The 23,125-nt window shown below is 35.3% G+C and overlaps 1 protein-coding gene across 7 annotated transcripts in view; it reads left to right on the top strand.

Annotated features, from left to right (window-relative positions):
* Positions 1-23,125, top strand: part of SPATA17 (spermatogenesis associated 17) — a 233,311-nt gene that overhangs the window by 109,155 nt on the left and 101,031 nt on the right. For all 7 annotated transcript variants that reach the window (XM_054478256.2, XM_054478281.2, XM_054478296.2 and 4 more), the window contains one exon: positions 286-409. In XM_054478256.2, the coding sequence (XP_054334231.1) occupies positions 286-409 (124 nt within the window). The remainder of the gene's footprint in view (positions 1-285; positions 410-23,125) is intronic.

The following is a 23,125-nucleotide window of genomic DNA, read 5'->3' as shown; positions in this document are numbered from 1 at the left end:
ATAAGTAAGACACTTACTTTGCATTTGATATGAGTATTTTCTCAGCTTTGAATCAATTATAAATAGACTCATTTGATCTCAAAAACTTAATCACTGAAAAATCACATAAATGCTTTCTAAATATTGCAAAGATTCATGTAGAAAATGCAGGTAAGATAGATTACACCACTGATTTGGATGGATATGGATGATGGTTGCCCCTCAAAAAAACTGATTTATCATCAGTGAAAGAATTAAAATGTTAACACATAGTATCATAAGTAACTGCAGATGGTTTTGATGCAGGAAGGCACTGGAGGAGTTTGCAGAAATGAAAGAAAGAGAAGAGAAGAAGGCTAACCACGAAAGGGAAGAGAAGAAAAGAGATTACCAAGCCCGAAAGATGCATTACCTCCTCAGCACAAAGCAGGTTGGTCTACCTGTCCCTGACAGCTCCTGTAAGCCACTTGGGCCACTAGCCTGACAAAGATAAACTAGCAGGCTGAATGGGACATGACTTGTTGAAAAGATATCACAAAGACACTACTTCAAGTTCAATTTCGCGCTTCTGTGTAGGTGCGCGCAGGCACCATGACTCGTCTGTGACAGTGGCTTCATAGAGGCAGCGGCTGCGATGCTGGCAGAAAGGTCCAAGTCAGCAGTGTGATCTGCCACGGTGATAACACAACACGAAGGGCATAACCTCGCTTTCAAAACTCATTCTGAGTGGCTTATTGTTGTGTTGTGAATTGATCAAGAATTAACAAGTTATTAGGCTGAGGTTGCTTTCATGTTTTCTCTTTTAATTGAGCTAACATTGAGATTAAAACCATTTTTCGACCCTTTCTAAATTTTGATGGAAGTTTTCAGGTAAAGCTTTTAACAGAATTGCTTCAGGAATTACATCTTCTTATAGAAATATAAGCATGAAATTTGGAATACTTAGACATTTATTTTACAATGCTTGCTAAAATGTCAATACCCTGGATTTTGTCCTGGTTACTAGGAAAGAATACATGGCATGTGGAATAGTCTCAAAAAGAAATACAGTTTTAAAAAAGCATGAGTTTGGGGAGTGAGATGTGTTTTGTTACTAGGGATCTAGTCAGGAAACTAGCAATTTCTGGGTTTTTATTTTTTTCTCATAGACCTTCAAGTTCAGTGTTGTAGTTCTGGCCAGAGTCACATAGTTGAATGTCTCCAGGTAGGGGCAAGTCAAGTCCCAGTGGTGAAGGGTGAGCCCCAAGACCGAATGTCATCCTTAGAGGCATCCAAATTAAAAAAAAATATATATATATATTAAATCCTGGGCTGGCCTTCTACATTTGGAGTGTAGATCTCCCGCATCTCTAGCCTGTGCTTGGTAGTCTAAATACCAATACTTTTTAATCATGGTAACTATCTTCATATTTACTTGGATTTGTGTAGCTGAGTTATCTTCATTTGACAGGTAAGGAAACAAACTCAGAGGTGTTACGTAGCTGAGTTAGAGATACAAAGCTAGTAGAAATAGATATGGCACTCGGCACTCTGAGGTCTCTAGACTTTAAATACTTAGGCAATAATTAAAAGATACTTTTAAAAATTAAAAGTCAAAATATTTTAACTTTTCATTATAAAATCTATAGTAGTAAAATTTTAGTTGTATAATTGAAGTGCTACATTTTTATACAGAATTTCAAATCAAAAATTCCTTTTAGCAGAAAATTTTTAACTTTAGTTATTAGTAATTTCAACTTTCATTAAACTAAGAGTACTATCAATATCCTTATTTCTTTAAATCTGATATTTTATTTTTTACAATACAGTTGTTAATTTTAGTAACTCTGAACCATCTCTATACTCTGAATCTTTCTTAATATGAGTTCTAGTTGTGCTATGTATACTTATGATGGATGTTGTAATACAGAAAGCAATTTTTAAAATAGTGAAATCATACTTTTTTTTTGTAAGAGGGAGAGAAAAAGAGTCTCACCCTGTTGCCCAGGCTGGAGTACAGTGGCGTGATCTTGGCTCACTGCAACCTACACCTCCTGGGTTCAAGCAATTCTCCTGCCTCAGCCTCCAGAGTAGCTGAGATTACAGGCACCCACCACCATGCCAGGCTAATTTTTGTATTTTAATAGAGATGGGGTTTCACTGTGTTGGTCAGGCTGGTCTTGATCTCCTGACCTCAAGTGATCCCCCCGCCTGGGCCTCCCGAAGTGCTGGGATTACAGGTGTGAGCCACCACGCCTGGCCTAAAATAGTGAAATCATATTTAACTGAACATTTGTTAATTCTGTTTTATTCAAGGTTGTTGAGATACTGAGTATCTAGTGAAATGATTTAGAAAGTCCATGAAGACTCAGTTTTTTTTACTAATAAAAGTAATCTGACAGCAGATATCTATGGAGTGCTTACCATGTGCCAAACAGTATCATAGAGACTTTCTATGCATTATTTCTTTAACTAATTTGATTTCATTTCATTTTTAAAATTAAGCACCTGGTTTGACAAAGAATTTTCACAAACCTGACTAAAACACTTGAATCATAGACCTTAATGGATTTTCAGATATTACCATTGTGTTTTAAGTATATTTGTATTAACAAATACAAGCTGTCAATGCATTTTTCTCCTTCTTTATACCATATAGGCTGCTGATAATATCAATGTATATAAACTTTATTTTAGTGATCCCTAGTCTCCAAAACTCCTTGGCATCCAATAAAATAATTATTTTTGAGGCACTATGGCAAGGTTGAAAGAACCCAAGTATTGTCATCAGACAGAGCTGAGTTGACATCCCAGCTCTCCCACTAAGGGTAATGGATTAGATCACCTTCAGTTTTCTAAGCCTCTGCTTCTCTCTGCATTTGTGGGATAATGAAACCCACCTTGGAAGAATGTGATGAGGATTAAATGTAGTGTATTTAAAACAGTGCCAGACCCTTCGAGGGCATTCAGTAAATGGTAACAATCATATTATTAGGATTTAACCACAGATAAACCTAAGGTTTTCTTAATTTTCTTCCATTAATCTTACCAATTGGAAGCATTCATTTTCTCATTTCCTTTCTTGGCTTTCCTTTAGTTATTAATAAAAAATTAGTTAGAAATTTCTATACTGGTGTCCCCCACCTCCATTTGACACTTGACTTCACAGACCTGAGGACATTACAGGTGAAACTGTATTCTCAAATTGCTTCCCTTGGAGATAAATGTTACAAAAATATTAGGGATTTTAATTTGGACCTGGCCGGTTGGTAAACTTCATCATAGTGATCTTAATATTTGATCACGGGTAACTAGAGATTAAAAGACAACCCTTTGAACCTATGGAGCCACTTTTGTTCCCAAGGCAAACTTTTTGTGTGTGTGGTGGTAAAATAGAATAGCAGTGTCATCTTAGACTCGTCTGTTCATTTTGTTCAAGGGATTAGTTTTACTGACAGAATGATACTGGAAAGTTCATATGTTCTCTTCCTTATATCCCAACAGATTTACTTAGCTTTTAATCAGTATTTTTCATCATGATATTAAAAAGTTGAATTTTGAAACATGCTACAAGTCACAACTATTAATACAAAACTGTCTCTGTCTAAACAAAAGTATGCAACACTAAGATTTAATAAATACAATAAACATGAATCTTAAATTCATCAGTTAATGACTTCCAATAATATTTTTGAGTACCTGCCATCTAATAGTACTGTGCTAGGACTTTAGTATATATAAATATATACTATTTAATCTTTAACCACAAAAATCACTGAGCCTAATTTCAGTCTAATGTCGATTTTTTTTGTAGATGGAAATTGCCAGCTTTTCACTACTGCTTATATAGGTGATCTCACTGAAATTAACAACCATTTATACTTATGATTTTGCTGATGTGCTATTTTATTTGAATAAAAAATAACATAACCTTCCTTCCTGAGCCTAAGGAAGATTCAGAGAATAAAAAACATACATTTCAATCTGAGTGTTGTTAGTAATTTTTACAGCATGTCTTGGCTATTGGGGAGAAATTAAGCTGCAGATTTTAAAATATTCCTTACTTAGTTGTTTACAAATTAATTTCATTGCTTGTTTTAAGATTTTGATTTCAAATTATATTTATAGACCTTTAAGTACAAATAAAAGCCAAATAAGAATTAATACTATTTATTTTAAGAGATTTGTATCAATTTTAACGTTCAATGCCTGCAGATATTTGAAAACTCTCCAAATATTCAAGTTTGAATAATTTTATAAAAAGTATATCAGGATAGGAAAAGCTTTATTGATCTGCTTAAAAGGAATACATCTAATAGCATTTTTAGCAAAGAGAGGGACATTATTTATATTGATGATTTATATTGGTGATTGGTGATTAGGAATGATGTTAGTATGGTTTATAGAATAGTAATTTTTACATTAAATTTTTATTGTTCTAATAGCTTACTTTAGATGAGTAGAAATAAAACATTAATTTTGACAGTGCTTCAAAAAAGATAATTTTGTAAGCCAAAATTGTATTTGTGAATTCAGATATAGATGATATAAGATTACGTGTTTTTTAATGTATTAATAATTTTAGGATGATTATGCTGATATACTCATATGCTTATATGCTGATTGCAAAGTTTTAAAGTCAGATTTAAGCCTATTTTTAGTACAAATCCAATGTATACCTTAAAATAGTTCCAAAAGCTATTACTAATTTTTGATGGTATTAATTATCTCATCTTTATTCAAGCAAATATGTTAGTGCTAATAGAAATTACACAAGTAAATAACTAATATTGCAATGAGTGAATAAATAGACCCTCAGGGTTTTATTAATTGAAAAGTTCAAGTCTTATTAAAACACCTTTTGTACATGTTTATTTCAATCAGAAAGCTGAATATGGTAACTTATTTGCATAAATAATCAATCACCATTTACTAGTAGTAATAAGGTTAATTTGTTGCTACAGACATAATAGGATTAGTCAATTATATTTCCCAGAAAATACTATTTGTTATGCACCCCATCACCTGTAAAACAGGATTGGGTTTAGCACCCTTATTAAATGAACACATCAAAAAATCTTTGTCCCTGTAAAAGTTTTATGAAAGGAAGGGTAATTTTGGTTGATTTGGATAAAGTAAAATGCAAATATTGCTTCCATTTGTAAATTTTATTTATCTTTTGCTAAAGATTGATTATTTAATAAAGTTATTTATTTTGATTCAGTAACTAGTCAAACTAAATCTAACACATATAGGACATATCTTCTTTGAAGAAAATCTCATTTGCAGATTTGTTTTATTCCAAATAAACTGACTTTCATTCCCTTGCCCTTGTTCTTAGGTAATAAATTATGTTGTCTGCTCCACCTACTGGTGGATATATGCAAAGGCCTATTGTTGGATTTATTAAAAGATACCTGTAAAATATTGCCAGAATTTTTGAGAATCTTCCTGGACATTAGAAAAATTACAGATACAAATGTAAAATTCAAGATCCAAATTATAAAAGGTTACTTTGGAAATATTGGTTATTATATAGAATTATACACAGCAATAGTTATCTTATTAGTGAAAATGTTACCCTGTTTTTCATTTTAAAGTGATAATAAAAAAAGTAAATAAACATAAAATATACATATAACTCAGTATAGCTATGTATATTTTATTTTGGTGTGGCATTTAAGAGTTTGCACATATTGAAATTAAAGCTAAAGTAGAAACACATTTACTTTAATTAAAATTGTTACACGTATATAATGGAAATAATTTTCATGTCATAATTTATACGATAGATTTTTGATGTTTTTCTTCACTCATCACTAAAGTAGTGAAAATACTACTGAAATAACTATTTTAAGTTATTTATGATTTAAAAAGACCCTATACTATGATTAATACTGATAAAACTTTACTTTGAATTATATTTTTGAGGAAGCCAAAATGGTTTCAGCTACTTCTTTCCCAAATCATATTAAATCATATTTGTGTAGAGAAGACTGTCTTAATTTTAAAAATTAAACTTGGCCGGACGCAGTGGCTCACGCCTGTAATTCCAGCACTTTGGGAGGCCGAGGTGGGCGGATCACGAGGTCAGGAAATCGAGACAATCCTGGCTAACACAGTGAAACTCCGTCTCTACTAAAAATACAAAAAATTAGCCAGAGGTGGTGGCGGGCGCCTGTAGTCCCAGCTACTCGGGAGGCTGAGGCAGGGGAATGGCACGAACCCGGGAGGCGGAGCTTGCAGTGAGCCGAGATGGCACCGTTGCACTCCAGCCTGGCGGACAGAGCCAGACTCCATCTCAAAAAAAAAAAAAAAAAAAAAAAATTAACTTTACATACCCATAATTAATTGGTAGTCTGTTGATATGAAAAACAGTTTTATAAGACAAATCTTTTTTAAAAAAATTATTTTAATTTCCAGGATACAAATCTTATAAGGTGAAAAATATTTAAATTAGGAAAATTTTGGCCAGGTGCAGTGGCTCACGCCTGTAACCCAGCACTTCAGGAGGCCAAGGAGGGCAGATCACTTGAGGTCAGGAGTTCGAAACTAGCCTGGCCAACATGGTGAAACCCCGTCTCTATTGAAAGTACAAAAAAATTTAGTTGAATATGGTGGCGGGCGCCACCCCATCTACTCGGAGGCTGAGGCAGGAGAATCGCTTGAACCCGGGAGGCAGAGGTTGCAGTGAGCCGAGATCGCGCCACTGCATTCCAGCCTGGGTGACAGAACAAGACTCTGACTCAAAAAAAAAAAAAAAATTTTAATTCTTCCAAATCACTTATTGCTTTCAACTCTATCTTTTAAGTATCATAAGTGGAGAGATCTTATGCATATCAAGTGCTCAATACGCGATTATTCACTTTTATTTTGAGATGATAAAGTCCTAGAAAAATGGCAGCCTTACCATGTGCACCTGCCAACATGTGTGCATATGTGTGGGTATGTGTATCTAAGTGTCATATGTCTTTGTATATTTGGTATATTTGGAAAGTACCTTTGGAGAGGCTATACCATTGCCTAATGTGTGGGTATTGCATTTCACATTACATATGTGTGTGTATGTGTATCTGTGTGTCATATGTCTTTGTATGTTTGGTATATTTGGAAAGTATCTTTGGAGTGATAGGGAAACTCAAGAGTAATGTTAAGATTACCTATAATGACTTTCTGGAGCACATATTTGGACCTCTTAGACCTAATCTCAAAACTACTTTTCTGACTTGAAAAACATTGATTTTGTTCCTTTCTAGTTTCTTAGTTGGACCTTTTTTCCCTCTTTTATGTTTGCATGATATACATGCAAAAGGATGTATGCCTTGATATTACGGTTGCCAATAGTACCCTTATCTCCACTGCATTGAATATTACATTTATGATCTTTGTGGTTTGATGCAACCTGATTTTGAGCATTCACATGTTCCTTGTGAACTTTTTCAGGCTTTTTTTTTTTTCTGTGTGTGTGTTTTTTTTCTCTTTTCCAAATCAGACTTTACATTAAACGATCCACGATACTAAACTATCCCCAGTTATCCAGGGTTTTGAAGTAGTTGACTCTTCTTCTTTTTTTGCTATCATCTTTCAGTTCATGATTCCAGGTGTCTTTCAAATCAGTCCCTTCATGTTTATTTCCTGAGCCCTGAGCAATTGTAATAGTCTCTAAAATGATTTTCTTTTTAAGTCTTTTGCCCTTTAACCCAATATATTTGCCACCATCAGATAAATCTTTCTAAAAGAGCATTTTTATTTCATTTATCTTTGCAGCTGGTAAGCCTCCAAAGATTCCCTGTTATCCATAGGATAAAATCCATATTTTTCAGCATAAGCATTCAAAATTCTTTATAATCTGACTTCACTCTGCCTATTCAGTCTGACCTGCCTTTGCTCCTCAATATGAGCATACTGATACAGTCTGACTTTATATCCTAGAGAAATTTATCATAAGATTCTCTTTATATATATATATATGTATATATATATGAGGTAGGTGACTTCTGGTGACTTGTCATATTGTGGAAATTCAGAAGCCTCCCCTCTACCTCTCACAGAAAAGGAGAAACGTGTTACAAGCTTTTAACTAATACCTTGAATTTGACTGTTACTTTACCATTAAAGATGTATTTCTTTCTCCTATTAAATTTAGATAACTAATTTAGATTATTTTTAGAAAGGAGACATTAGCTTTCAGGTTGTCCTTAATGGTATATCTTAGTGAAAATTGATAGATTGTGAACAGCTTCTGATAAGAATGGGAAAGAAAAGTACATTCAGAGACCTGAGGCAATGCCTAGAGTATAAAGACCCAAATGGACATAAAGTTGGTAAGAAAGAGATCCAGGGATGCTGAAGGGTGTAATGCATTCATGGGATGTCTGGGGAGGAAAGTAGGTATTTATGGCACTAAAAAAGAATATTAAGAGGACATGCAGAAGAAATGTATCAGTTGTGTCATTTTGCTTAGGGTCACTGCTATTTAGTATCAATTATTAACTCAGCATTCTCCAAAACCAGTTCTTAACTCTTACATTCCCTGCCACTTATTTAGCAAACTCTTTCAGGAGTTGGAAAGGTCTGGTAATAAGACAGAGATATGGATGTATGGTTTGGGAGGTAGATTTATAGGTTTTACATGAAGGATCTTATATTTGCTTGTGCTAACTTCCCAGTAGTTTGTATGAATGTTTTCATGCAGAAAAATTTAACAATAGGAACTCACACTGACAGAGGTGCCACTCATCGGAATATGCTAGAGCAGCATGGGATCTTTAGGATGATTTTTCCAGCCTTCTCTTTTAACTGATTAAAGAAATTAAGACTAGAAGATGAAGCAACCTGCGCAAGGTCACACAACTAGTTTGAATACATTCTGTAAAGCTGGGGCATCCTCAGTAAACCATGGTCACAATAAAAATCTGAGTTAGTCATCTACATCTGTGGTCTATACTTGGTTAACCTAAATAAACCCTACATGGAACGAACTGTATCCTGCCTTTATGACTGTCCTTCTTTAAAGGATATGCACTGGTTTTTCATTGAATTCTCTTTTTTCCCTTTCTCTGAAATGGGTTAGTACTTATAAGAAACATCAATTCTGAGTGAGTTCATGTACAAAGATAAGAACTAGGTCATGTATACAGAAGCATAAGGAAAGCTAGAATGTAATTTGGATACCTATGGTACCTTCTGGTGAATTGCTCAAAACAATTTATTATATCTATTTTCAGAATATTCTATAAAGCAGAAATTATCTTTCTAGCGACTAAAATGTTGTTTGGGACTCCTTTTTTTTCCCTTTGGACACTTGGTAGGTTTATTCTTTCAAGATTACATAGGATCTGACCTACAATCTTTGGATCCATAGTTTAAGAGGCAGGTCCTCAAGTTTGGACATTTGTTCTTAATCCCGAGTGAACAGCTCACATCACAGAATCATCACATAATTTGTTACTATTGGCAGTCTCTGTGCAGAAAGGCCAAGGACTGAACTAGCATGGAGAATGAATTACCTATTAACTTTTACATTTTATTTCCTCCCTCTTTAACATTGTAGTTTTTATTATCCTGTAATATATGAAAGGGATGGCATTATTATCCATAGCCAGTTCTCTTTGAAGAGACAGAGTGAAGTGGTTTTAAAAAAAATCTTGTTGTGTTCTCAAATGAATTCCTTTTCTGCTCTTCTCCTCTTGCCATCTTTTAACCACCCCACATCTAAGAAAGAGGCAAAAATTTCCGAAAGAGGCAAGAATAAATAAAAATTAATTAAAAGAGAGCCACTTAGGTAGAAAAGGGCCTTAGCTCTTTCCCTTATGTATTTTTTCCTTTTAAGTGTGCAGCATTTTAGAATAAATTCTTTAGCAAAACACATTATAAACCTCCCCCTTATGTGTGACTGGGGACAGATCCATGTGTTATGGGCCTGAAGCTTACACAATTTTGGGAATACACCTTTAAGGATAAAGTATGCAAAGTTTCAAATAAAAGAGGATTAAGTTCATTATGTCTGTTTTCTTTAGATACAGAGTCTTGCTCTGTCACTCAGGCTGGAGTGCAGTGGCATGATCATAGCTTGAATTCGTGGACTCAAGTGCTCTCCCAACCCAGCCTCAAGTAGCTGAGACTACAGGCAGGTGCCATCACACCTGGCTAGGTTTGTTTACCTTTTTTGTAGACATAGGGTCTTGCTGTGTTGTCCAGGCTGCTCTCAAACTCCTGGCCTCAAGTGATCCTCCTGCCTCAGCCTCCCAAAGTGCTGAGATTACAGGCATGAGCCACCACACCTGGCAATATTTTTTCTAATGAGAAAGGAAATCATGTCAAGCACATTTCAAATTTTAAGGCCTGATAATACCCAACATCTTAAAATCTAAAAATATAGCATAGTGCTTTAATAAACTGCCTGCCACAGCTCTATAGCATTTGTTTTCTATGTTTTGACTTCATACTCTTTGACTGCTTCTTTTTTGACAATAATATTGTTATACTTTCTGAAGTGAGAAGAGATGGATTATTTACCCTTTTGTTCTGACAACATTGATCTAAATTTTCATTACTATAAAAGTGTTGTATAATGCATTATGTTGAATATGTTTTTGAAAGGAGAGTCTTCCATTTTGTATATGAAATTATGAGAACTGGATTCCCCATTTATGATTTACACATCTGAAAGTTGGAAAAATTTTTCACAGGCTAGCTTTGGGCTGTGTGCATTTTAAACCTTGCATCTCCCCCACTACTCGCAGACTTCCATGGTGAGGCACTTTAAGATGTTCCTATTGCAATGAAGCCCCTGGCCCTGCTCCTTCATTCGCGGTGCCTCCTATCTACACGGTGGGTGGTAGGAATATTCCTGGGAGGTATTTCTGTATTGGGATTGCTAACAAATATTAAGTATATGTGGAAGTGACAGAAAACCCACATAAATGTATTTAACTAAACCTAGATTAAACAGGTACCCACCTCATCTTTTTCATAGCCTGATCCAAACATGCCCACAGCCACTCTCATACCACCCAACCCACGGGGAAGTGTGATAGAGAATGTCAGAGTAGCATTCACTGATATCTGACTTTTGCCAATTTTACAAAAAGCATGACCACGTGAACAAATTGCTAGGGTCCTACACTGTGCCTTGGAAAGGGCCTATGAAAGCAAGGGACCCCAAAGCTTAAGCTTCCTTAGTTTCACTGTTATTTCACCTCTGAGTGGACTCCATTCATGTACTATGTGAAAACCCTGCTGCTCTTGTTAAACTTGCTCAAATAAGTTTTAACATTTGTTTTAATGTGCTATACATAATCATTGGCATGCCAGATTTCAAATCCAGCCTTCAGACAGTTAAGTAAACCTTATCATTTTAGGCCTATCTTTCTTTAAAGCTGAAGCATCGAATTTTCTTTAGTTCTTTCTCTTCTTTTAAATTGAAAACAAAATTTGGACATCAAACTCAGGATCAGTTTATTTTCATTTAGTAGATTCAGTGCCTTTTTAAAATTAACTTAATAGGTATGGGGTTGAGATAGTTATTAGGTATTAAAAAGAATGAATATATTTTGTATATGTATATATATGTACATGTATACATTTGTATTTGTACATACGTATATATGTACATACGTGTATACATGTTATATACGTATATGCATATATACACACACAAATACAAACATTTATAAAATTTCAAATACAGTCTTAATAAAACATTCAAAAGCCAGAAAAGAATTAGGACAAAGTACATAACAAATGTAGCTCCAATTTCTTACCTCAGTGTAAAATGTTCCTCCACTTACTCCAGAACACCATATTTTAAATTGCATTGTATGCAAACAATTTATACAAGGCAATTGAAAGTTCATTAGTATTTGCTTATTTTTATTGGTTTTATATAAAACTCCTATTGGCCCAGCACAGTGTCTCACACCTGTAATACCCAGCACTTTGGGAGGCCAAGGCAGGCAGATCACTTAAGACCAGGAGTTCAAGACCTGCCTGGGCAACATGGCAAAACACCATCTCTACAAAAAAAAAATTATCCAGGCATGTTGGTGCATGCCTGTAGTCCCAGCTACTTGGGAGGCTGAGTGGGAGGCTTGCTTAAGCCCAGGAGGTTGAGGCCACAGTGAGCCATGATCGCACCACTGTACTCCAGCCTGGGCAACAAAGCAAGACCCTGTCTCAAAACAAACAAACAAAAAACAAAAAAATCCTACAGTTATTTTCAAGTTAATTACAATCAATTCTACCATTTTCTTCATTGGTTAGAAGAGACTAAGCTTTTAGTGGTTCCTTTTTTTAATCACTAATTAAATTTATAATATAATAAAATCCAAATCTTAGAAACACAAGCAGTTAGGCCATTTCTTTAACTAGATCTAATGAAAGAAATGGGGCTGTAATAGTTTTGTAGATTTAAATTTAAATTGTAGATTTAAATTTTTATTTCTCTTACTATTATGGCTATTTTTCTATTTTGGGGACACTTCAGAAATATTTTGGATTGAGCCCAGTCATGAGTTAGATGCTATTATGTATAACTGATAAATAATGAGTTTGTGAAGTTTGTCAGGTTATGATTTATCCTAGCTCTTCAGTGAGTTTTAGAAGAATAACTTTATATAGATATCCCAGTGTCTCTGATATTTAATCCACTCTTTTAGACTGAAAAACTTCACAATCTTTCTGTTGAGTATCTGGCAGCCATATTTTAAAATTTCAGGCTCTAGTCTAATCCATCATCTTTTTCCTTTAATCTTTCTCTTTATTACCCTCCCTCCTCTGTGCACCCTATCATGAAATACCATATGCCCTTTATATTAAAACTAGAGACTCAAGGAGAAAGATTATACTCCCAAATGTTTTCTTAAAATGAGCTCTTAACTGAGTCAGTGGTTAAGATACTCAAACATTGACTAATGTGACTGATGTGGTCATTAAGGTCACTGTTAAGATCATGAGTATTTAAGTTCTGAGATCACAGTATAGTCCAACACAAGAAATAATCTATAAATTTTGGATTTTATGCAAAATGTAAATATTTTAAAAGACACAGAAAGTTTGCTTATTATATTGTGTATCTGTTACAATCACAAAACAAAAAAACCAAAGAGGGATTCCAATTTTTTATTTAAAAAATATAAAATTGATTTCATTTTGGTGTGATATGATTTTGAGTATTTTAGTGTAAAATGGCAGACAGGTTTTCTGTAAAACGAATAATCTTGTCAATTGCTGTTCTCTATCTACTGTATCTTTTGACAGTTGGAAATATTTTACTCAGCAATGAATTATGTTATTCACAGAGTATCACAAGGGACAGTAAAATAAAAGATGAGAAAATGAAGATGTGGAGAAGAGAAAAAGGGAAAAGAATCTTTCTTTAAATTTTAATTTGTGAATATCTCTGAGTTTAAAATAAATAAGCTGCATATCTCAGTAGCTAGTATTAGGCTGGAAAGGAACTCTTGTCAAAAATTTTTTTTTCTTAGTTTAGAGAAAAGTGACATCTACAAGGTGCTTATATAAGGAAAAGCATTCCTAATTAGTCATTCACTTAATGACTTGAATTCCAGAGTTTTTTCTCAAGTTTATTAAGCAATATTTTCCGTTAACTTTTAAATTAATTCATGTAAACATATGTATGCATATAATTTCTGTTCTAACATCCCACTAAATAAATGTGAATCCATTAAAATAATATAATTTTGTTGTATTTATAATACATAATTAAATAATGTTAATTATTTATATTTGGGTTCTATGTACATAAGTTAACTTATGATCATCTGTATTGGTCTTAAACTCACATCACTGAAATGATTCAATTTATTTTACCTCTTTTTTTGTTTATATATCTATACCAAAATCAACCTCCCTGTTTCCTGTTATTTGAGTATTAAAATTTTTGAGTTTTCCTTGCTTTTTCAAGGCAGAATTATTCCCTTTTCCCCCTTCTATGTCTTAATAAAGCATTTGCTATTGGTTTTATGTTTATAGCTACCTCCCTCTAATGTAGGTGAATTCATAAAGGAGAACAATCATGCCATTTTGATACCTCCAGTTTCTCATACCAAAGTAGGCTCACAAGTAATACCAATTAACTAATAAATGAATGGTTTATGTACATGTCCTAATTCTGATTTAAAATAATTTTAGATACAAAACAAGACAGGCAGCTTTTATTTTAATTCCAATTATTCACTCTTTTTTTAATGAAACAAGATTGTAAGTAAAACAAAATTATTTTTAAAGCTACAATAATTTTTTAGTAACTTATGTCTATATTTGCCCGAGTATATTTTATGTAGGTTTTTTTTGAAGGACAAATCTTATACACCAAGAAAACGCAAAGGGGAAAGCTAATATTTTTTATACTCTGTGTGCCCCAAATTAAACCAAGTTACACAATAGATATAGGATGAAACTAAATTTCAAACTTAGCTCTGGCTGTCTTCAAAACCACGCTTCCCGTTTATGGGTGGTTTCAAGGGAGCTGAGAAAGGGCCTACTTTAAGAATATTTTCCTGGATTATGAGTGAAATTGTATTTTAAGAGTTCTGTTTACTTGAAAGCAACTACTAGACAACATATTCAACATTATTAGCCTTTAATACTTTGTGGGAATTAGCTTCTCAGTTTCTTCAGAGGTCGGGAGGTGGAAGAGACAATTCAGATGCAAGGCCCTCTCACAGGAAGTGAAGCAAGGCTTCATGGGTCCTTATGGACACTTCTTAGGCAATCTATTTGTCATGCCAGAAAAAGGACAATGAAGAGAGGAACAAGTGGGTACTTGTCATCTACTTAGTATTTTCATCTTTGAAACACCAGCTGAAATTCTGAAACAACAGAAATCCTGTTCAACATCCTGTTACACATTGGTTTGCAATCATTTTATGAGACGAAGGGATGTTTATAAAAATACAAATGCCTTCGACATCTCATTCTTGATCTAATTAGCAATGTTTCTTTTAATTAATGTACACTCATGACAGTTAAAAACTGAGCTTGCTACATCCCAAATGATAAAACAGAAGATACATTTATTGGTATATTCAGTACCATCTGAGACATTAATATAGTTAATGGCAAAAGTGAGACATGATATTTGCCAAAGTACTGTTATGGAATAGTCAGGGTGGAAACTTGGCTAAGATGGGAAAGACAGGTATTAGAGCCCAATACATAAATCCCCTTTTTCCTGCCTGATTTCAGAACCAGTGGAGAGAAAAATAAAAAAGACAGATAGATGGAGATAAAAACATACATCTATCTCAAAATTAGTAATGAAAGCTGAATTGGAAGTTTACATCTGAATCAATAATGAGCTTGCTTCTATTTAGTTCCATCATTAAATCTACCCGCTGGTCAGGGGCAGAGGAGGAAAACTAGGCCTATCCCAGTAAATCTGAAAGGAAGTGAGAGCAAAAGATATTTGCTTCCCATAAATAGGCTGGCTTTCAAGAGGTAGGGGGAAGGGGCTAAATTAGGTTGGATCAACTCCTTTCCTGACGCACAAACTGAAAACCCACTGCTTCTTCCTTGACATACTGAAGGGCAGAGAGAAGCCCATGAAAACATGAGGAATGGGAAATATGTACGTCCCACTAACTAGATTTGTAGGGTTGGCAAGGAAGCAAGGTTAGAGGAGAGTTTGAGAATGGTAGAAGCTTATACATGTTCATCAGAGCTACTTGAGGGAGAAGGCTTGAAAATACAGACGAGAAAAAAATAACCAAATAAACATGGACCCAGAAAAGGTGAAAGAGGGTGCAGTGAAGATCATTAAGTTGTAGGCTTAAACAAGTGGGAGAAGACCTGAACTTCTAGGTCAAGAAGGAATAAAATTAATGTAGGATCATGTATGGATGCTTTTGTGGGAAAGGTCAGATGTTAAAGTAATTAATGTTTGAATACCTCAGTATTCTGGTTGATCTTCCAGAGTAATCCTTAGAAGAATGAGAGAGGGTGGAATGTTTAGTGGTACTGGGGACCAGCTAGATTTGAAATCCACAAATAGCAGTCTGCCTGGTTATGTAATTTATTCCAGCAGTTATCAACAACCTGATACTGTAGGCATGCAGAATGATAGCAGTAATAACAGCTAATATTTATTGAATGCTTACTGTGAGCCAAGTACTCTCATAAGTGCTTTACATGAATTATTTCCTTTAATCCTCACATATGCTATGAGATAGACTATTACTTCCAATTATCAATGAGGCACAAAGAGATTAATAAGTAGCCCAATATCAGTGTTAGTATTTGATGGTCTAGAACAGAGCCCACATGTACAAAGACTACATGACACTATCGCTTAGGGAAAAAAAGCTAGCATTTGTTGAGTACTTATTTTGTGTCAACCACTGTTCGAAGTGCCTTAGCTTTTGAACAGCTCAAAGGTACTAAAGATTTAGTACCTTTAATCTTTATCTACCTTATAAGGTAGTACCATTACTATGGTGGGGAAAACAGATACAGTGAGGTTATATAATGCAGGTTAAAATTATAAAGGTAATAAAAGGTGGAGGTGGGAATTTGGATTTTGTTAATCTGCCTCCAGAACCCATGCTCATAACCACTAAGCTCTCCTGCATAGTTGAATTGATTCTCGTTTGGGGTATGGCCCAGTGGGTGTGGCAAGATGATTGATGTTAGAGCCTTGTGTGATTAACATAATCAACAATGGGACTCGGATGAGCAGGGAACTAAGTGAGGGTGAAAAGGAAACAATAGATTAGGAAAGGTTGGAAGAATCAATTGACTTGAGATCTCCAGGGAATGAACTTATGGATAACAAGAATAAGAATATCAGATAACTAACAGACCAGAAAGTTGTGGTAAGAGGATGAGATATTGATCTTTAAGGTTGTATAATTACACAGAGCGGTCTGGATGATGGGGATGTATGAGGTGTGGTCACCATTCCATATATGTGAAGGTCAGTGGACATGAAGGCATCAAAGAACTATGAAGCTATAATATTGGGATGGGTTGCCATCTGTATATGAAATCACCTAAAATTATCTAGGAACATGCAGTAAAAAGGAAGACTGGACCATGTGCCAAAGGCTATTGTGAATATGGGGGAATAACCAGCAAGTCAGTTTATGATAACTACAATAGGGAAAAATATGAAATATTCAGATTACAAAAAAGTAGATGAGGCCGGGCATGGTGGCTCACGCTTGTAATCCCAGCAATTTGGGAGGCCAAGGTGGGTGGATCACCCAAGGTCAGGAGTTCGAGACCAGCCTGGCCAACTTGGCAAAACCCCATCTCTACTAAAAATACTAAAATTAGCCAGGTGTGGTGGCAGGTGCCTCTAATCCCAGCTACTTGGGAGGCTGAGGCAGGAGAGTCATTTGAACTGGGGAGGCGGAGGTTGCAGTGAGCCAAGATTGCACCATTGCACTCCAGCCTGGGCAAAAGAGCAAGACTATGCCTAAAAACAAAAAGAAAAAAGTAGATGAGTACCACATTGAAAGTGGAAATGGGGAACTGAGTTAAGGAAAACCTTTCTGTGGTGACTGTGATACAAAGGAATACTAAAATGCCTTGCTCAGTATGGCAGCAAGGGAAGTGGTTTTCTAGAGGAGCAGGAAGTTCATTTATAATAAAAGTATATTTATGGAAAAGTTTGAGGCAGAGGGAGATTGTTTCATATAGATGGAATAGGGGCTCCACAGGGCAAGGTTGAAAATATTATAGGCAAGGAAATCAGAAGTCTTCAGAAAAGTAGTGCAGTAATTTGAGAATGAGTATACCAAAGAATATAGTTAAAAGAGAGATATTATTAATTTGGCAGAAAATTATTTGGTCATAAGCAATTTGACTAAAAAGCAAATGGATCAATAGTTGCTTGATCCAACCATCTTCTATTGTGGATAAACTTAAGTTGCTGTACTGTCCTTATTTTAAATACTACAGTAATGATAGATTGAAAGTAAATTATGTATTAAAAATACAAAGGAAGAACTATTTTCTCAAATTTTGAAAAATGGAAAAAATAAAGACGTATACAAACAACCCAATAGTACACCCAAAAATCCAGAGAGTAGAGCTTTTGTTCATTTTAGAGATCAGTTTTTTGATCAAAATTTGTATTGACCAAATTATTTTTGCTCTAATTACTTTGTGACCAAATTATGTTACCAGCAGAGAGACTTAAAGTTTGAGTGGTGATAAAAGATAACTGGGTTGTGAAGAATAGTTGTATTTTCTGGGCTTTCTACTATCAAATAGGTGAATTTTCTGGGCCTTCTACTATCAAGATCAGAACAAAATAGGAAAACAAAAGATAATCTAAAAATATACAATTTTATTGAAGGATAACATACAGAAAAGTGAAAAAAATTCTAATCACTTAGCTCAATTAATAATCACAAAATGGCAGGTATAATCTATATCTAATAGATACTTTAATAATTTTCCTGTAAGAAGCCACGAGTTTATAGAAAAAGATTATATAAGGGCTCAGTGTTCTGAAAATCTTTAACATCTGGATACAAGATTGTGGCCAGTCAGATAAGGGCAATATAGCATTTCCCCCTGATGCATTCAACCATACTTGATGAAACCTAAAATGGCTTCTTCCTTCTTCAAAGACTGGTGGGAAATCAGTTTTTTGCAGAATCCCATATAACACTAGAAATAAAGTTTGACAAATGCCCAATTCTATTATTGCATTTTCTTTAACAAAAGAAAATTTTCATTCACTTGTCTAGTTCTGTAATTCTGGAGGTTTTTCTTTCAGCACCAAATTACCTTGGAAGCTATCTTTTAAACTCAAACTATGAAATCATTTGTAAGTCAAATCACCTGTAGAAGAATCCAAGTAAGTGAAAACACTAGGTATCCAGAGGAAAAGAGTATACAATAGAAGGTTTGTAGGAGGATGGTGGTCATAAAAACATATTTTGTGATTTTCTTCTATTTTTCTTAGGGCACACAGTTATTGTTAGTATGCCTAATAAGCCAGCTCAGAATATGTAGAAATGGTGCATAAGGGAGTCATAGTGAAGTCTAGAAATCACTATGGAACTTGATATCCACTTCTACTACTCTACTGAAAATAACTCTTGGTAAGGCCACCAGGAATCTCCTAAGTATAAACATGTGGGACCTCTCTGAGATCTGCACACGGCTCATCACACTTCAGTTCTCAAAACCTCCTTTGGCCTTTGTGACATTATGGTCATCTTTTTCTCCGTCTCTGGTCGTTTCTTCTCAGTCTTCTTCAGTAATTTCTGTATGTCTGGTATATTGTGATGTCATATGGGACTATTTATAGTTCTTTAGTTCCAAAGTTATTTAAAGGTTCTGTTACTTTGCACTCTTGTTGTTTTCTGAGAATGCCTTGCCACACCTTATACACCAAACTCCTTCTCTTCCTTCCCGATACTGCTCAAACACCAGGCATCCTGACTCCACAGAATAGTGTACTTCTAGTATACATATATATATATCTCCACATCAACATTTATCAGAATTACCTAATTATTCATAAACTTATCAAGACTGTGACTCAAATGGAAGAGCAGGAATCAGTCTTGAGAGGTTGCAGATAAAGGAGATCAATGAAGGCATATTGGAGGTAGAGAGTGGACTAGGGGTAGGGGTAGGGCGTTGATAGAGTTTAGAGAAAGCAGCAAGCCTAGAGAAATTGCCTAAGCAAGAAAACAAGCAATTTTAGTCTGGTTTTTTTCAAGGATCAGTAAAATAATGACCTGATATTTACATGTAAAGAGAGAATTGTTTAGTTAGGAAGATGTCCCAGAAAGTTCTTTAAATGGAATCTCTCGCAAAGTCTTTCAAAATGCAGTAGGGTTGAAGAGAAATCTGCTTTCTTTTCTCACATTCATTGAATTACAGTATAATATCAGCCACAAGAACAGAATCTGCTGCTGCAGAGGTCACCCGTCACCTTCTAATTACCATTCTAGGTGTGCATTCTCCGTCCTCATGCTGTTCCACCTCTTCATAGCATCTGACACTTCTGACCTCCTTCATGAAATGGTCTTCTCCCTTGTGTCCTGCTTCTCCTCCCTCACTGTTTGCTCTTTTGAGTGCCCTTCATGGGCTTCTCTTCTCCCGCTTATTTCTTTAATGTGCACACTCCTAAGACTTTCCCCTTGGCTCTTCTCTCAGTCTACACTCTCCCTCAGTAACCCCATCCATTTTTCACACCTTTAGCTATTTTTATTTAGAAAACACTCCAGTTGCTAGCTACGACCTCTTTTTTAAGTTTCAGACCCACTCTTACAACAATATACTGGACCTCTCAACCTGAATGTGTTAAGGGGAGCTCAATCCTAATAACTCCAAAACAGATATTAGTATTCCTCTTTCTACCTTCTCTGACTTGGTTCCAAACCCAAGCTTTTCCATGACTCCACATTCTCTCACATTCCTCTTAATTAATCCAGTATCGATGCCTTTTGATTCTACTCTATGGAATGTTTCCCCATCTATCTCATCCTTTATTTTCATTGCTCTTTTTCCTTACCTCTGAATAAGAAATTTTAACCTCTCTGTAGACCTGTGGTTTTATATCAGTTATTCAGGTCACGATAGATTGTCTACTCTATGCCAGTTATGGAAATAAGCAATAGTTAGGGTTCTCAGCCCTGGCTGCACATCAGCTTTAAAAAACAAAACTAAACTAGGCCAGGCATGGTGGCTCATGCCCATAATCCCAACACTTTGGAAGGCCGAGGCAGGCAGATCACCTGAGGTCAGGAGTTTGACACCAGCCTGGCCAACATGGTGAAACCCCATGTCTACTAAAAACACAAAAATTAGCTGGGCGTGGTGGTGTGTACTTGTAGTCCCAGCTACTGGGGAGGCTGAGGTGGGAGAATTGCTTGAACTCAGGAGGCAGTGGTTGCCACTGCACTCCATCTTGGGTGACAGAGTAAGACCCTGTCTCAAAAAAACAAACAAAAAAACAACCCCACTAACTAAACTAGACAAATGCTCAGACGCATGCTTCAAAGATTCTGAATGAGTTAATTTAGAGAAGAGCTTGAACATCACTATTTTTCAAATTCTTCTAATGAGCAGCCAGAGTTGAGAACCAACAACTTGTCATATGTAGAGGCCAAGAAAATGGACACAGTCCTTGTCCTTTTGGAATGTAAACTGGACTTGGGGAGATAGACATTATAAAACAGTTACTCATATATGCATACAATTAGTTATAAGTACCATGAAGAAAATGAAAAGGGTCCCATGAGAGAAAGAATAGAATAGGACAGTCTAATTTAGAATGTGTGTGGGTCATGAAAAGTCTTCCTAAGAAATGATATTTAGTGTGAATTCTTAAGGATGAGTGTGATTTGGCCAGGCAAATAAGCAGATGGAAAAAAAAAAACATTTTTGGTGAGTTTGAGTCATGGATATAACTGGCATGTATTGAAGAAATGGAAAAAAAATGTGGCTGCTGTGTAGTGAGGGATGAGAGAGTGGCTAAAATGAGGTTGGAACAGAAAAGAATGGGCCTTGTCAACAATTTATGAGATCTTCTTAGGTGCATTGAAAAGCTAATGACAGGTTTTTATTAAGGAACGAAAATACTTGTTTTATTTTTATTACTCGGACTTCCTTGCAGATGGGGGTAAGCACAGCAGATGGAGAGAACCTGTAAGTGTGAAGCACTTCGGTAAAGATATTATGGTTGTTTGGACAAGGATGGTGGCCATGGATATGAATAGAAGCCTATGGATTCAAGATGTATTTTGGAGCTAGAATTAATAGAACTCGTTAGTGGGTTGGATATATGGGGTAGGGGAAAATCGGTAGTCATCATGGATGATTCTCAGGTTTTTGACTTAAGAAGCTGAGGAGCTGGTGGTGCCATTTACTTTTTTAAAAATGGGATTACAGACGTGAGCCACCGTGCCTGGTCAGCTCTACTCATCTTTAGAACAAATTTGAATATTTTTTACACAGAACATATACTTTTACTGCAGCCTTTGATGTGTACCTCTTCAAAAGTTATTAGAGGGCACTTACTGCTGGCTAGTTATGTAATAGTCAATCACAAAACCATTCTCCTAATCCCATCCACCCCCACCACTGAGAAGAGCTTGATGGGAGTGATAACTTTTTATTTGCCTCTGTGCCTATTTTGGATCTAGCAAGGTGGACCCTTTCTCAGTATTCTATTTAAATTTCTTCATTTTGATAAACATTTCATTAGGATGTTTAATGTATGATCATATGGATGAAGATATCAAAATGATTGCTAAAGATATACATTTTAGTTAACTAGCTACATCAAAGGTAATATTTCATTTGCAATATTTATTTTCCATCATGTGAGAAAAAAATCGAAGTGTACCTTTGGTATATGAAATACATGAGGAAAAAACGAATGTGTTCCAGAATGAAGATGGTGTAGCACTATTGTTAGGGGAACCTTCTAAAGGTGAATTTTCCAATAGATCTGCTTTCCCCTTGCACTATATCCCTCTGAGGAGTTCTAGACTTCTCCAAACAAACTCAAGCTGAATGCAGTTATTATTTTTTAAATACTCTCTTAGCTGCACCCCTGAGGAACTCAGGAAGAATGGTCTTAGAATAAGCATACAAACAACCTCATGATCTTGGCTGAAATGCCCCTTTTGGTGGTGTTCTTTAGGGCTTGAGTTCTTGGAAGAGCTCCAAATGATCCCTTCAAGTTACTTTTTCAACTTTCTGGGATCCGCATTTAATGTGACCCAACTCTGTAGTATGGCTCAAAACATTTAAAAATTCCTTCTTAACTAAAGTAAAACAAAGAAGACTAAAAGCATTTGACATCAGTAATAGTTTTTAAAAATATTTCTTTATATAGATAAGTTCTGACCAGATGTATCCTTTGTGAATCCCTGTTTCCATGAAATTCTTATTCCTTCTGGGGTACTATATCTGAGGGTTAACTATTGTCTGAAATAACTGCTGTAGCTGAGAAATGACCATGTTTCCTTTTAGTTCTGAGCAAGAGTAATTGAATGTAGAATATCTTACTAAATGCTGGATTGTGACAGTGTGTTAACACTGACTATCTCCTAACAGCAGGGCAATTATTTGCTGAGTGGGATTTTTATAAATCCTCTGGTAGTAGTATGTCCTGATAATTATGATGAAGTACATTGGTCAGTGTAGATTCAGCAGTTCCTACCCTAGC

The sequence above is a fragment of the Pongo pygmaeus genome, chromosome 1 (genome assembly GCF_028885625.2).
Source record: "Pongo pygmaeus isolate AG05252 chromosome 1, NHGRI_mPonPyg2-v2.0_pri, whole genome shotgun sequence".
NCBI classification, from domain to species: domain Eukaryota; kingdom Metazoa; phylum Chordata; class Mammalia; order Primates; family Hominidae; genus Pongo; species Pongo pygmaeus.
The sequence above is the reverse complement of the archived record's forward strand: the minus strand, read 5'-3'. Positions and strand labels throughout refer to the sequence as shown.